Genomic DNA, 14,503 nt, shown 5'->3' with positions numbered 1-14,503 from the left:
CTCGGTTGAAAACCCTTGAGCTCTTTTTATCAAGAATGCGATAGCATGATCTCCACACACATCTGAAGTTTTACTCTATAACTGTTTCCCAGTCACTGAAAATTCATCCGGCTCCAGGAATTCGATTATCTGAGGTTTTAGTGGTCCGAAGCCTAGCGAATCATGAAAATGAGTATCGTCATCTCTGTATATAGACACCCAGTGAGACCCAGGCAAACTCGACTCGTCGTAATTAATGATGATAGCGAATTTTCCGCTAATTGGTTTCTTCGGTAGCTGGTCTACTGGATAAGTTCCTAGATATAGACTTTGTGTGTCAGGGTGGTTATAGAGAATATCATTGATCTTAGACGTATTCATATTTCGACGACTTGTCTTTTTTGATTCAGCTGTAGAAGATGTTGAAACTCCTTCAAACATAACAAGGTTACGGAGGTTGGTAACGGCTTCGACGTAGTCAAAACCAGATGCACAGTTCCTGTCTTATGAAGTTGATAACATCCCAAACTATTATCGGGTGTCAAATCAAACACAAAAAGAGTGTATCCGTTGACATAATCTTTGCGTGAAATATTTAAAGGTGTCTCGGATTCCCAGCGACCTGTCTGAGAGAATAGTGTCATATAACCTTCGAGTCCGCCGTGTTTATCAAAATCGAAATGAAATTCGCGTCCGTTAATTTGACGCCCATCCACACTTAAAGAAAGATTTTGAACATCAAAGTGTTTAAAGTTGAACGGGTTTTTGGTCCGAACACCGTTAAATGTCGTGGTCTCGACTAAACCAATCACGATCTTCTTTGGCATGGTGCCGCTAACTAACTCTCTATCAATTTTCGATAAACCCGCGGCGAATGTATGAGTCGACATTTGTAAGCGTATCCAGGGGTACTTGGCAGTATTCTTCTGTAATACAGACTTGTGTGCTAAGCTTACACTTTCAGCGATCTTCATCTGTTTGACATACACCTCCATTTCGAGTAAAACAATTTGTACATCTTCCGCATCACCAAGCAGACAGAAATTATCTTCGTTACGTGTAAATTTTAATTTCATGTCGACATTATCCAACATACATCTAGACTGTTCAAAAAGACCCATTCGAATTTTTCCGATCAACTCTAACGGAGTGCTGTTTTTTGTAAGGTCTTTTCGTTTAACATATCCAGTATTCGCTGCACCAAGAACATCCATAGAGCCAGCGACATCTTTATAAAAACCTTGTCCTTGCACAAAACTCTCCGAGGCACCGTGAGTATCATTCAACAACCGAGAGATATAAGCTTTGTAGGCATGACAATTATCCGAATTTGTGATAACCTCGTTTGAAATAGTTACATCGATTTGTTTGAAAAGAGAATCCAACATGTTATTGACCAGGCCCACTTGTGTATCGTTTGCTAAATCAGTTCCATCGCGTTTAGTGAGCTTTAAACGTAATCTCAAGAACGTGTTTTGTAGATCCATATATCGATCCGTCCTTGGTAATTGTACTTCCATGACATTACCTAAACTATGGGGTTTGACGACGACATATTGCGATTCCTCAATACTGGTTTGTGTGTGGGGTATACTAAATATGTTTAATCCGGAGTTATGACATTCTCGGGAACCCGCATGCATCAACATATTTCTTAGTCGAATATATCCTGTTGTTTACGACGACGTTTGGATGAAGTGTTCTTTGACTTTGTTTTTTTCCTTTTTATAGCTTTTGGGGTTAAAATTTTATCAATCACTCGACCGCCAGCTTGTTTACTTCTCTTGACAACACTAGACTTGATCGAGTTACCCCGTAATAGATCTCTCGCTATTTCACCTCCAGTCCGTAACAATTGACCACCGGCGTATTTCGCAATAGGTGTCACTAAACGACCGAGTGATTTAAACAAACTCCCGATACCGGAACCGGCTTGAACTCCACCGCTAAAATATCCATAACCATCGCCTGTCTGGTTATAATGACGATGGACAGAATGATGATCACACGTGAAAACAACTTTCATAATCGCTTCCTAATGTTAAATGTAGCTTGCAATGAACGACTTATTATATTTATAGGTTCCCCAAACTCATCCCTGAGGTAAAGACATACAGAATCTACAACATCTTTTGAAACAGGGAAATAATACGGATTTGTCGCTACCCAATTATGCGTGACATCACCAGGTGTCAGCGGTATAACTCGTAATAAACGCGCTAACACATCTCCAAGTAAGTGAGGGTGAATAATATCGCAATACACAAACAAATATTGACCAATCGCCGGTTCGGTTAAAGTGAAATCGATCTCCATGAGGGCTAATTCACAATATCTTGTCGGGATGTTGTTGATGGTGAGTAGTCTGTGTTCAAAATCAACACCAAGCATAGAGGTGGTTAACGTCACTATTTTCATCGTGCGTGGAGTGTCAATGTGGTCTCTATATCATGCACTAACTGACCGTATTGATCCCGGATGGTGATTTTTATATCGCGGATGTGGTTAATCGATACTGGGAAATAAAACGGTTTTTCATATACAACTTCTTGTCTCATACACGTCTCGTTATTTACTTGGATCACACGAAGCAATTGACTCATGTAATCACCCACCGGATGATGTCGTAGTACATTGATATACACAAAAAGATATCTGAGGTGGGGTTGAGTTGGTTTAGGTTTGATCGACGTGACATTACATACTGGTGTCGACACTTGATCAACTACACTGAAATAATTCGTGAATATATCCGTGGGGTGGAGTGTGATACGTTTCGAGTAACGAATTCGGAAAAGTTCATCGTTGATTCTTTCGGTGAAACAGTGTTTGAAACTGTCAGATAATATTCTTCGCGTCAACTCGAGGTTGTTTGCATAATTCCCAAGTGGTGTTAGGTACGCTTCTACTATTCGATCTTTCTCATTATGTAGCTCCCAGAGTGCTTGATCACGATTGATTATAATTCGATCAAGAGATTCACTGACAAAACTAATATCCATCAACGCAAGCTCATTACAAATAATTTCATTCGGTAACACCACCGAGAATTCACCTTGGGTGGCAGACAACGTGATGTAACTCATATTGAATCAACAGCTCTACGACGGAAGCGTAGGGTTACTGTCACTGGTGCTTTTCGAAATTTAATAGGGTTGCCAGCTGCATCACGTAGATAAATTCGTATCGTTCTAAAATTGTTTCTCGCTAAAGCAAAGAAGTATGGTTTTGGGAATATGTTGATTTGGTTTTCATTCGGTTTAGCGGTTACAGTAACCACCCGTAAAAGTTGTTGCAGCTTGTTACCATGTGGTCTTGGTTGTATCAGATCGCAATACACATAAACCTTATCAATCCGTTCCAACTTTATCGCAGGTGTAAATATAAATTCTACCACTCCGCGGCGACGAGATACAACGCGTCTAAATGTTATTGTGTCCAACACAGAACCAAGCGGTATCAGTCCGTAAGGCTCGGGTGAATCATGCGTGGTACGGGGTATGTGTTTGACGCTAGAGTCTGCGGTATCGGTATTTATGGGTACACCCCGCTTGCGTCTTTTTTTACTCGTGACTAATCTTCTGAATGTGATTCTAAAGTCACCGAATCCTTGTAAAATGAAAATGTCCCCCATGTAATATTTCTCGTACGATTCTAACATTTCACCGACGCTGTAATACGAACCTTCGGGAATATAATACCGTTCGGTGTATCCATTCGCATCGACAAATCCAAAACCGATACTTTTCGCTGTCACTTCAATTCGCGGTTGAAAATCATGGGGGAAGGTCAGCTCACATAATCCTAGCTCATGGCGATTCATTTCTAATTCTTTGTAAAGTTCCGTTTGAAAATCTGTGCTAGTATTCGGAAATTTATCCAAACTCGCATTCGAAGGTAGAGTCAACAACATTTTATTGTTTCTTTCAACATATACGGTGAGGTGATGGATTCGGTAATAAATACCCAAGTGAAGAAGACAGTAGCGTTAAATATATTTCACGATCCACCCCGACAGAAATTTGATATAATGAAAACACGATTACACACACTAACATACAAATCTGTACAATAAACACAATCTGGTTTTTCAGACCGTTCGAGACTTGACCCACGCGAGATGAGGCGGAATCAGAATCCATAGTTTGGTTTAACAACATTTTCAGCGTCTATTTATACAAATCCGAGACCCAGGAATTAAATTTAGACGGATAACCCAACCATTTTACAAGATATTGCGTTTTCTTTCCTTTCTTGCGAGTACACAGGATTTTCTCGATATTATAAATATTATTATTTTTAGTTATTGGTTGTAATTCTTCACGTTGGAATCTACCGTCTATAACTTCACCGTGGTAGTCTTTCAACTGATAAGTAGGAGGGTCACCTTTACGACATTGAGATACGAAAAAGATTTCTTCGCTCCAACTCGCCAAGGCGCTTTTTACAAAATTACTACGTGATTTCGAAATCCTGACCGGTGTGCCGATAGTTAGTTTGGGTTTTTTAGGGGTCATGTCACCGTATAACCTATGGAAAATTTGTTCTTGATTTGAATAATCAACATCCGCTGGAGGACATCCTATAGCCACGTGAAAAGTAGTGTTATATCCTCGGCATATCTCGGACAGGACATTGACATAATTCAAAGTCTTATTATGCGTGAAATAACGGTATAACACTTGCTTCACAGTACGAATAACACGCTCGCATATCGATGCTTTCAGCTCACTATTTGTATGAAAATGTCGCACATTGTTATCTTTCAAGAAAGTCTGAAACGCACGATTAGTAAACTCAGAACCTTGATCACTTTGAATAACATGAGGTATACGATCCTTAAATATTTCCTTGAATCCGCGAATAATACCTTGCGAGGTTTTGTTTTTGAGTGGATACAGATATAAAAATCGGCTGAAACAATCGATCGTCACCAACACATATTTAAAATTATCGTTTTCTTTTGAAAGATTTTGCATATGCATGAGATCGGTTTGATACTGAACACCAAGACCGGACGTAATCACTCTAGGTCTCTTAAATTTCTTTCGGTAGGGAAAATGTTTTGTGTACGCGTCCTTGCTCGAAAGAAACTCCTTGACTTTGGCTCTATTCCGCCCTCTAGAGAATACGTATGCACCGCGGTAACTACCAGGTAGCCCTGGCGTGAAATACTTAGTATGGCTCCCATCCGTATCGTCTCGGGGTCTTGGGTGTACGACCGCTTTTCGTCTTGGCATGCTGAGTCTTTACTTTGCTTCGTTGGCTACTCGGTGATGGTATAGGAATCCTTGATGGTTCACCCTTGATTAGGCGTCGCAGTGCGTCCAACTCACTAGCCGAAAATAGACTCCTTTGTTCTGGTATATCGATTTTCATCGGTTGATTCAGCGTGTCGTGTTTTGTTTGATAACGATTTAATGCGTCGTTATATAAGGCTAATTTTCGTTCTTGGGGTATGTTCATCTGTAATATGTCGCTCATACATTTATCGATATCCAAATTCAATTTCTGAACGTCAGCTCCGTTGATCGGGCTCGGATTTATGAAGATTTTTTTAAAAGAAGTCATTTTTTGAAAAGATTACCGAGTAAACCAGTGATGACGGGTAGGATGCTCGATAATAGAGTCATAAACATACCACCATTCTGGTTAACCATACGTTTCTTGTGTCGAATAGGGATGTCTTTCCTGACAAGTCGACGTAAACTACATTTATGAGCTGATAGTCGCTTTCTTTTATACTTTGAAAGAGGGATGTTACCGTTTAAAATGTTCTTTGTACAATCGCATATACACTCGATCAATTCTTTGCTGGCCCCCGATATAATTTGCTTGCGTATCTCGGGTTTACTTTTATGTAGGAACTCTAGTGTGGGAATATGCCGCCGTGTCCGAGCTGGTACCTTCGTCATTTTGAATTTAAAATCGTCTCCGCGCCTGGCTATTTATACCATCGGGCTATAAACCACCATGGTTTCACCAGGAAATATATTGGTCATAACTCGTCGATTTTCAGGTGCTTCTTGCGTGAGATCGATAAATAAATAACTATGAGGTTGTCTAGCAGCGTCACGATAAGCCTCTGTTAAAAATCTAGAGTTTGGATACATTTGTCGACCAAGAAAACTGATCTGTTGTTGGTCGCGCGGATTCTTGAAAATCACCATATACGAGCTCGAGAGACTCAAGTCACGCGCTCCTTTACCCTTGTGATACAGGTTCTGCGTGATATAGCAAATTGATTTGGCTGAATGATGAGAAAATCTTGTAAAGTAGTCTGCAATTTTCGCTGTCTCAGTCATGAAATCATCCACTATAATCAAGGTGTCTTCAGAGCAAACCTTCAACTCTTCCAAAATATCTAGACCGGCGTGGAATTCTACGTTACGCATCGTCTTGAAAACCTCCTGATAATTATTGTAACAATATACGACCCTGGATACACTTGGTTTAATCATGGATGTCGCATGCCTGATCAGCTTTGCAACAAAAGTAGTCTTCCCACTTCTCGAAGGACCGCTCACAATACACGCGAATGGGTGGATCAATTCCATCATTTATTGTTTATTGAAAACTCGATAAAGTGCGTTTGTTTATATATCAACAAGGTTGGGAATATCCACTGTTGTAGTCATCTTGTTCTAGCGGAATATATAATCCCAGTAGAGTTCGATTTAACAATTTTCCCCGGGTTATGAAATCTTCATCTGTCCCTCGTAATTTCGTCAGTGGAAGTTGTAGTGTTACGAATGCTTTATTCAAGTCGTCAAGCAGCTGATCCCAATCTGCAAAATAAAAAATCGCATAAGAGGATTCATAATACGAGGGATTCATAGTGCTTTAAAATCTAACAGCGTTACTATAACAACTATAGACCTCACCTTTTGAACACTCTTTTAAATCTTTATGTTGTCTCGATACGCGTTGTTCGTATAATTCATGCGATATCTCTCGTTTCAAATACAGCTCCACGAAGTGTACATGATCGCGGCGTTGTACAAGTGTCTTTTCGTGTAATCGAGTCAGACCTACTTGCTCCAGAACAGATATTATGTAATCACTAGCCATCTGTAAAAACAAGGCACAGATATCAGGAAATATTGTTACTAAAATGTTTTAGTTACACCATTTCGAAAACACCCACAAAGTTTCACCTAAAACAATCAGTGTTCACCACAGATTATGTTCACAATGACCAAGCGCATCATGTTTGCAAAAAATCATCGGTTGTAGCATCGCTACTTTCAGAGTCAGAACGAGGTCGTTTCAAACTGTTTGCGATTCGATGTTGATCAAGGAAAAATTGGAATTTTCGATGTCGCTTGCGGGTTCTCAAGTAGGCTTGTCTCTCTTCGTGACCGAAAAGCGGTATCCACGAACAATTTTTTCCCAAGACCACATAATTTGTAAGCTTTGCTCTGTTGAATAGGATGTGGTTATCACTCGGCGTCTTTCGATCAGGAAATTGTAGTTGAAGTAGCGCTTCTATGCAGACACTTTGGACCCGGGTCCATTTCTCGTCTAGTTCCTGCCGGCGCGCCTTGGATCGATCGGGTATCGCGCGGTCTTGTGAGTTGTCGTCGGTACCGTGAATCGAGAGTTGTGTTAATTCCTGCTCCAGTTCAAGCGTCTCTTTGTGCAAACTATTTAAATCTAATTCTGCCATTACTGACTCAATATATGAAATAGCGCTATCCATCTGGAAAACAAATGACACATTAGCACATAAAAAGTACAAGGAAATCATAATAATAGCAGACACACAGATAAAATACAATAACACACAAAATATACAATTACGTCACAATTACACATTCAATGGCAGGGTTGACACACCATCCTCGAGCACTCGACGTTTGGCGTAGAAATAGGAAAATGTTTTACGCTGTTGTTTGTACGTATAGACACCTCCATCTCTGCACCGAAACCCCTTGTTCACTCCCCCGACAGATTCTTTAGACATCAAGACACCCAGAAAAGTTTCGAAATCGATTGGGTTGGATTTCTGGAGACCTTTGGAAGCTAATTTTTTCTTTGGTCCATCACAAAAGTAATTTTTGGATTGGAGACCGCAGAAAGATGTACCACCTTCATACTCCACTTTCATCAAACCCGGTTGACGAAGGTAATACGCATATGTGTCTTTGCAACACTGCCTCGAGCGATCAAAAGAAACCGGATCAGCCAAAAACTCAGCTCGGTGTTCGTCACAAAAATAGCGTGGAAACCAGTTCTCGTATTCAAGATAAAATTCATCCCTTTTCTCGGGGATAAGAATATCGTCGAATGAGGCTGAATGCGAAAGATAGAGGGAGTCTGTATCCATCATTAATAGCATGAAGGACTCGTCACGGAAATATTTACACAAGCAATCATAAAAAAACGACAGCATCTTGAGCTTAGCATTGTTATACACCCAGAATCCCACTTGAATACAGTTACCCCACTTGATCGTTTTAGGTCGCTTCGTTATTTCAAATAGATCGGCGTTCAATTCGTCATATTTCACAAAAAAACGATCCTTCACGTGGGTGCCGAATTCACTTTTATCGCAGTAGGAGGTTCGTTTGAATTTACGCGGGTTCATCAAGACGCGGCCATAGCTGCTGTTTCCGGCTAATTTTTGTGTCAGGGCGATGATCTCTAGGCTAGGGTCGCGGTCCCCAGCTCGTCGACAATCTGAGACATTTTTCGCAAAGTTGTCAAAACAGGTCTTTTTTGTGAATTCGACCGCCTCATGAATTTTGGATATAATCAACCCGTGCTCTACATACCACTTGATCAAGTCGGAGGTCAACAAGATTTTCTTGCCCCAGTATGAAGCAACCAACATGCGCGTGGGTTTGGTGAGTAATTTACGATCAATGGCGACCTGTTTCATGTGACCTGTCAAATGCTCGCGAGACACCATCGTATTTTTGAATATCGGACATAGTTCAACAAACTTCCTTTGTAAATGTTTTGGTGTAAAAATATCGACTGATAAACATCCGAAGAATGTACCAGTCATTACCATCTCCATCAATTTTTGTGCGGTGACAGACTTGGTTCGAGTCAATTGTGGTTGAATACCATTAAGATATCGCACAATATCAGGATTTTCCCGTTTCTCCGTGCGCCAGTCGCATTCCCATTTACATATGACTTGGTAATTGAGGCTTTTGTAATAATCATGAACACGTTTAGTCCGTTCTCGACGTTCCAAATCATCACAACCAAATCTGCACTGATGTGCATGGAAATGACATCCAAGAAAAGACAAGATTACCCCTTGACCAGCTGAATTACGATAGAACCCATCAGCAGGATAATTACGAACTCCTACGCGGATTTCAGGTCCATTAAAAGCATGGTGGACATGTACATTATTAATATACGAATACCAGTTCAACCATTGAGCTGCTGTCTCCCCCCATTTCGGCGCGGTCTTTACAGGTTTGAATTTAGTACACTCAGCATCGAGTGGTTGCCAATGTACCGGGAAACCAGTGGGACTAGGTTCACTCAAAGCAAAAAGGTATAACGAATTGCTGTCCAGCCCTGTTATATGTTGGGTAATCTGGGCGTTTTCCTTATAAAAAAATTCTTTGATTCGAGTTTCACCCTGTTTTTGATATCGATGAAAAATGACTGACGGTCCACCCACTAAATTGTCTCTGAATAGCGAAACCAGGTCTTGGTGTTTATCGTTGAACAAGGTGAAATCGCGCGGAATGCTATTGAAAAGATGCCTCGATACAACCCCGGGCAGGGAGACAGCTTCTTTGAATATATCCACACTGAATTGACTTTTGAAAGATTGAAATTGTTTTTCTAACCCCTCAATGAAGTAATGAGTATCGATTGCGTTGTACCATTTGAGGTAATCACGTAAAGTTGTCATTTTGTTATCATTCCAAACCTTCAAACAGTTTTCATATTCAGCTGTGGATATATTACGACCCTTTAGCGAGCTGTAAAACTCGTCGTGGTTAGGTAGACTCGGATAATCTAGCTTTTCCAAACTAGTCAGAAACTCATACGGAAAATGACCTTTAGCGGCGCTACATTTGAAGGCTTTCAAATAAGCATCGTACGAGAACCCCGGTGCCAAGTAATTTACAATATCCAAGAATTTCAGTCTGTTGGTTGTCAAAGAGAGGAAGTTGTTACCTCGTTTCAATACATTCAGATTTTCATCAACGAGTAAACCCATCAAGTACTCTTTGAGGCAGTTCAAGTCATACCGACCGCCATTGAACGACAAAACAGGGATTTGTTTTAAATATCGCATAAACTCCTCCTGTAAACGTTCAAGTGGTATTTTTCTCTCGGAAGGATCGAGCGCCTTCATTTCGGTAATTTTACATTCGAGCATGTCCAAGTAGTGTTGATATTCCATCTGTAACAACCTAAATGACTCACTTTGAATATCATGAAAATGATCAACCATTTCCGCACACAAGTCGTTTGGGTCACCGTTCGAGACAATTACATACGGTTCCAAGAACCCTTCCACATTAGATGATATACTAACAGAAATGGGGATATGTTTGCACTCCCATGTAGTTTTGGAGGGATCTGGAATATCACACTTTTCAAACATGCTCTCTATATCGAACGCGATACGGTATTTGAAATAACGAAGCTGGTGAGGAACAAACACCCCTTCTAAATCAAGCTTTTCAAATATGTTCAGAGGAGGTGTATACACCGCACCGGGAAACACTTCAACAGGTTCCGTTGTACATTTGTGTCTGGTCAATTCATACTGCTCATAAAAAAATCTTTCACAAACATCACATTGATAGCTCTCTGTGTAACGGCATATATCAGTAATTAGACAGAAGTGTGCATTTTCTAAATGCAAGTACACAGGTTTCGCTTCAAACGTACTACGACGGAGCGCGATAGCTTTACCCTCGGTCTTGGTGTACACAATTATGGCCACATTAAACAAGTCCTCGATATCATCCAGCATGTCGAGAGTCACACCAGATTGTACATTGATGCCATATACCGAAGTGAATTGTTGAGCCAAATCTTTGGTGTCTTTTCCTAGTGAGTGAGCGATACAGCGAAAAGCGCACAGATTGTCATTGTACAGATTCCAATTTTTTCGACGTAGCATTGTCAAGATGCATTTCGATTTTGTAAGCCATGTCGGCAGCTTAATACCACCACAACCAATCAACACGCCATCGGTAGGATATACATAAAACTGTACATTAGTCAGACAGACCGGCTGCGACCTTGTGTTTGGTCGAGAATTTCGTAATAAATCAAGCGCGGTTTCCAAGTGAATAGATTCAACAAATTCATCGAATTTAGCTAGTGTTGAAATCGCCGCTGGTGTTTCTAATACACTATCAACATTCGCCGATGCATGAAAATAGCGAAATCTTAGAGTCTCGATGTGGTACAAAATAAATGCATACGCGAAATTGATTTTGAAACGAGTCGACTCTGAGAAAAATATAGCTTGTATATCACGGAAAACATCCGCTAGCTCACGATCGATAACTCGAATATTATACACACGCCGACTCTGATTCACTACATACGATTTTATCGCTTGCCAGTTCTGATTTACAACTTCTTGGCGTTCGTCCGCGATCTCTGGTGGTGCATTCGATTCTTCGCGAACACGATTTCTCCGTCGTCGACTCATCTGTAAAATTAATAACACGCGGTCAAATTCAACACTTTGGACACATGAAACTAGTCTTACTTACAATCTAGTTTCTTTGGCGGTGTCTTCGATTCTTTATGCTTAATAAAACAAGTAACACATCAAACTATGTTCGCTAACGTAGTGATGCGGCAGATAACTTACCAGTAGACTCGTGTTTTCAACTTGAGTTTGCACTGTCTGTCAACAACAAAATCATTACATCATGTTCACTAGTTCTGAACAGTAATAACTCACCGTTTCAATTCTTTAATCCCACGCTTGTTTTGTCTGGCGGATAAATAAATAACAAATTATATTCATAAATCAAAGTAATCGTGCCGGATAACTTACTAATTAACTCCTTATCCAACAATCCGCAGTTGAATATACCCAGACAGTCAGCCACGCTGTTCGCTGCTCGACACCCGGAGAGAAAGACCTAAACCACTGATTCGAGATTACAAGAGCACCAGCGCCGTTTGTGGTTGTGCTTTCAAAAGCTGTTATTTATGGTTCTAATGTAAAATCTGAAACGGAAAACAGAAATTGAGAATAGACACCCACAACAATGAAAATCATGCAGCACAATCACAAATTATAGTTCAATTTTGTTCTAATTTCTAGAAGTCGATGCAAGTACTCATCAGTTGCGGTATTTAATTCAGGCTGAATCTCATCAAGACTCCGACGCTGACCCTTGACAGCCAGCAATCGTTTGATGTCAGTCATGAGCTTTGTGATAGTCAAATTTTTTTTCTCCGTCAACGAGTCAACATAACATAGTATTGAACCTAAATGCGGCTTAACAACGTCAATAGTCTGGAGGTGGCTGACCATCTTGTCAACTGTGTATTGACATAACTTTTCTTCCTGTTTCTTTTTTCCCTTCACGTCGTCGCGAAAATCATCGTCACTCGTGCTTTTAGATTTCGCAGGTTTCTTACCAACCTTCTGTTTGGGTTCGGTACGATTCAAATTTTTCGATTTCCCATTACGAAGCTGTTTAGCCGGTGGTATGCCCACCCCCGTCGTTGTGGTTCTTTTTCGAATCGACTTGCCGGTTGATACAGATTTAGGAGTATCAGTCGCCGATAGCGACCCCGCGGGGCGTGGTATCGTCATCCCAGAAGTCGACGGTTTCTCGGGGTTCGGTAATTCGTTGCTAACGGCTGTCTCGTCGGTCGGCACACACGGTGTCGTCACCAAGTTCGCGAGGTTATTATTCACGCTTTCTCTAGCTAGTTGACCCGACTTCAGCCACGCCTGGCGCGCTATATCTGTATAGTTTGACTGCATTTCGATCGTTGCCGTAAGGTCGCGTTCTGTGGATTCAACTCTTAAATCCGGTGTCATCAGATCACCAGGATTAATCGTATCAAAGATATCCGCATTCTCTTCAAATTGCGACTCGAATGCATTTGGTTCATAACCAAATTTGTCAAGATTATCTATCTGAGCCTCGGCCATTGTACAATAATTAATCTAACTGCTCCAACCAACGTTTATGTCTGCGACAGCGAAGTATAACAATCAGATCGCGGTGTTGGCTATTTATAGACTTAATTCGATAGTAGCACGCGGCTGGGCTGGAAATAATTCAGCGCGCAGGTCATTCGAAATATAGGTCGCACGCACACTGCGTAATCCTCAGAACCGACCGTGTTTCCGAATTTCAGAACCGGACGTATTTAGTGTGTCACACAGATCAAAACGAGGTCGCGGACATCTGTTTTTTCAAAATCACACAGTACACTGCGCTTTAGTGAATTTCCTGTTTAGCGAAACGGGTGATTTTATTGTGTCACACATGTCAAACGCACCCGCCGACATCTGTTTTTTCGAAATCTGAGCGGTGTATTTCACCATTTTAACACATTGTGGTGTCATTCTCATGGTTTACTTTTCAGTTGATAGTTACATATACTCGTTATGGCAACTAGCGCGATTATTGAGAATTACCTTCTCTACTATCATAACTTGACAACCCCCACATTGAGCGAAACGGAAAAATTCATCCACGGAGTACTAGATTTCTATGTACATGGACAAAACGTGAGTCGTGTTCGAAAGTGTGATTTTACCGCATTGGTTAACTCGATTCGATCATACGGCATCGACTGGAATGGGGTTTTTAGTGTCATAAGCATTGCGGCGATGAAAAGTGACATACGTACCCTAGCGGCGTACAGAGATTTAGCAACAGACATCTTGAATACTCACTACAGTACATTGATAATTGACTGGGTAAGAAGAAAATTCATTCGTGTCGTTTGTCACTTGTGAACGGCGTCCTTTCTTACAGAACTCCTGTAAAGTTTATTTCAATCCAAGTCTATTCACGCGGGTCATCAGGATTATACAAAGACTGTTAACTCACTCAATACCACGTGCCTAATTCTATAAATATCGATGGGTTTGTTGATGACTCCCACTTTAACAAACGATATGGCATCGAACAGCGTCAACACTATGCAAGTCGGAGCAACTTCAAATTTCCACGTCGGTGTCAAATTCGTCTCATCACCAAAAAGAGGTGGCGTTAGCCAATATCTCAAAGGTATATTCATCGATGGCAATAACGAAGAGATATCTTTCACGTGTTTCAATCGTGATTTGTTCGGGAACATTGAGAAAGCATTCACCAAACGAAAAAAACTTATGGTCAAATCCGGTTGGGTTCAAATTGATAAATTTACTGGAAAACCCGCTGTATTACTTGGTCGGGCTTCGTCAGTAACTCTACATGGAAAATCGAGACATACGACTGAAGAATACCCATTATTGACCTGCGAATCGGTATACGGAAATAAAGATGAATACATCTCGATCGCCGCTACTTGTGTTTCTCGAGAGGAGAAGATGGTCAAT

The 14,503-nt window shown here is 40.8% G+C and overlaps 1 protein-coding gene across 1 annotated transcript; it reads right to left on the bottom strand.

The window, feature by feature from the left end:
• Positions 1–6,525: 6,525 nt before the first annotated feature.
• LOC145445146 (uncharacterized) lies at positions 6,526–11,972 on the bottom strand. The gene is made up of 2 exons (XM_080323281.1): positions 6,864–11,972; positions 6,526–6,767 (listed from the first exon to the last, which is right to left on the bottom strand). The coding sequence occupies exon 1, from the start codon at positions 11,630–11,632 to the stop codon at positions 7,790–7,792; it is 3,843 nt and encodes a 1,280-aa protein (XP_080179407.1). The 5' UTR covers positions 11,633–11,972; the 3' UTR covers positions 6,526–6,767; positions 6,864–7,789.
• Between the last annotated feature and the right edge of the window lie 2,531 nt (positions 11,973–14,503).

The sequence above is a fragment of the Botryllus schlosseri genome, chromosome 8, assembly GCF_051294905.1.
Source record: "Botryllus schlosseri isolate E-star chromosome 8, Bs_hap1, whole genome shotgun sequence".
NCBI classification, from domain to species: Eukaryota; Metazoa; Chordata; class Ascidiacea; order Stolidobranchia; family Styelidae; genus Botryllus; species Botryllus schlosseri.
Note: the sequence above shows the minus strand (reverse complement) of the source record. Positions and strands in the feature narration are given on the sequence as shown.

What these genes read in the sequence shown, in the direction of transcription:
- LOC145445146 (XM_080323281.1), bottom strand. Translation starts at nt 11,632, where the DNA reads ATGAGTCGACGACGGAGAAATCGTGTTCGCGAAGAATCGAATGCACCA.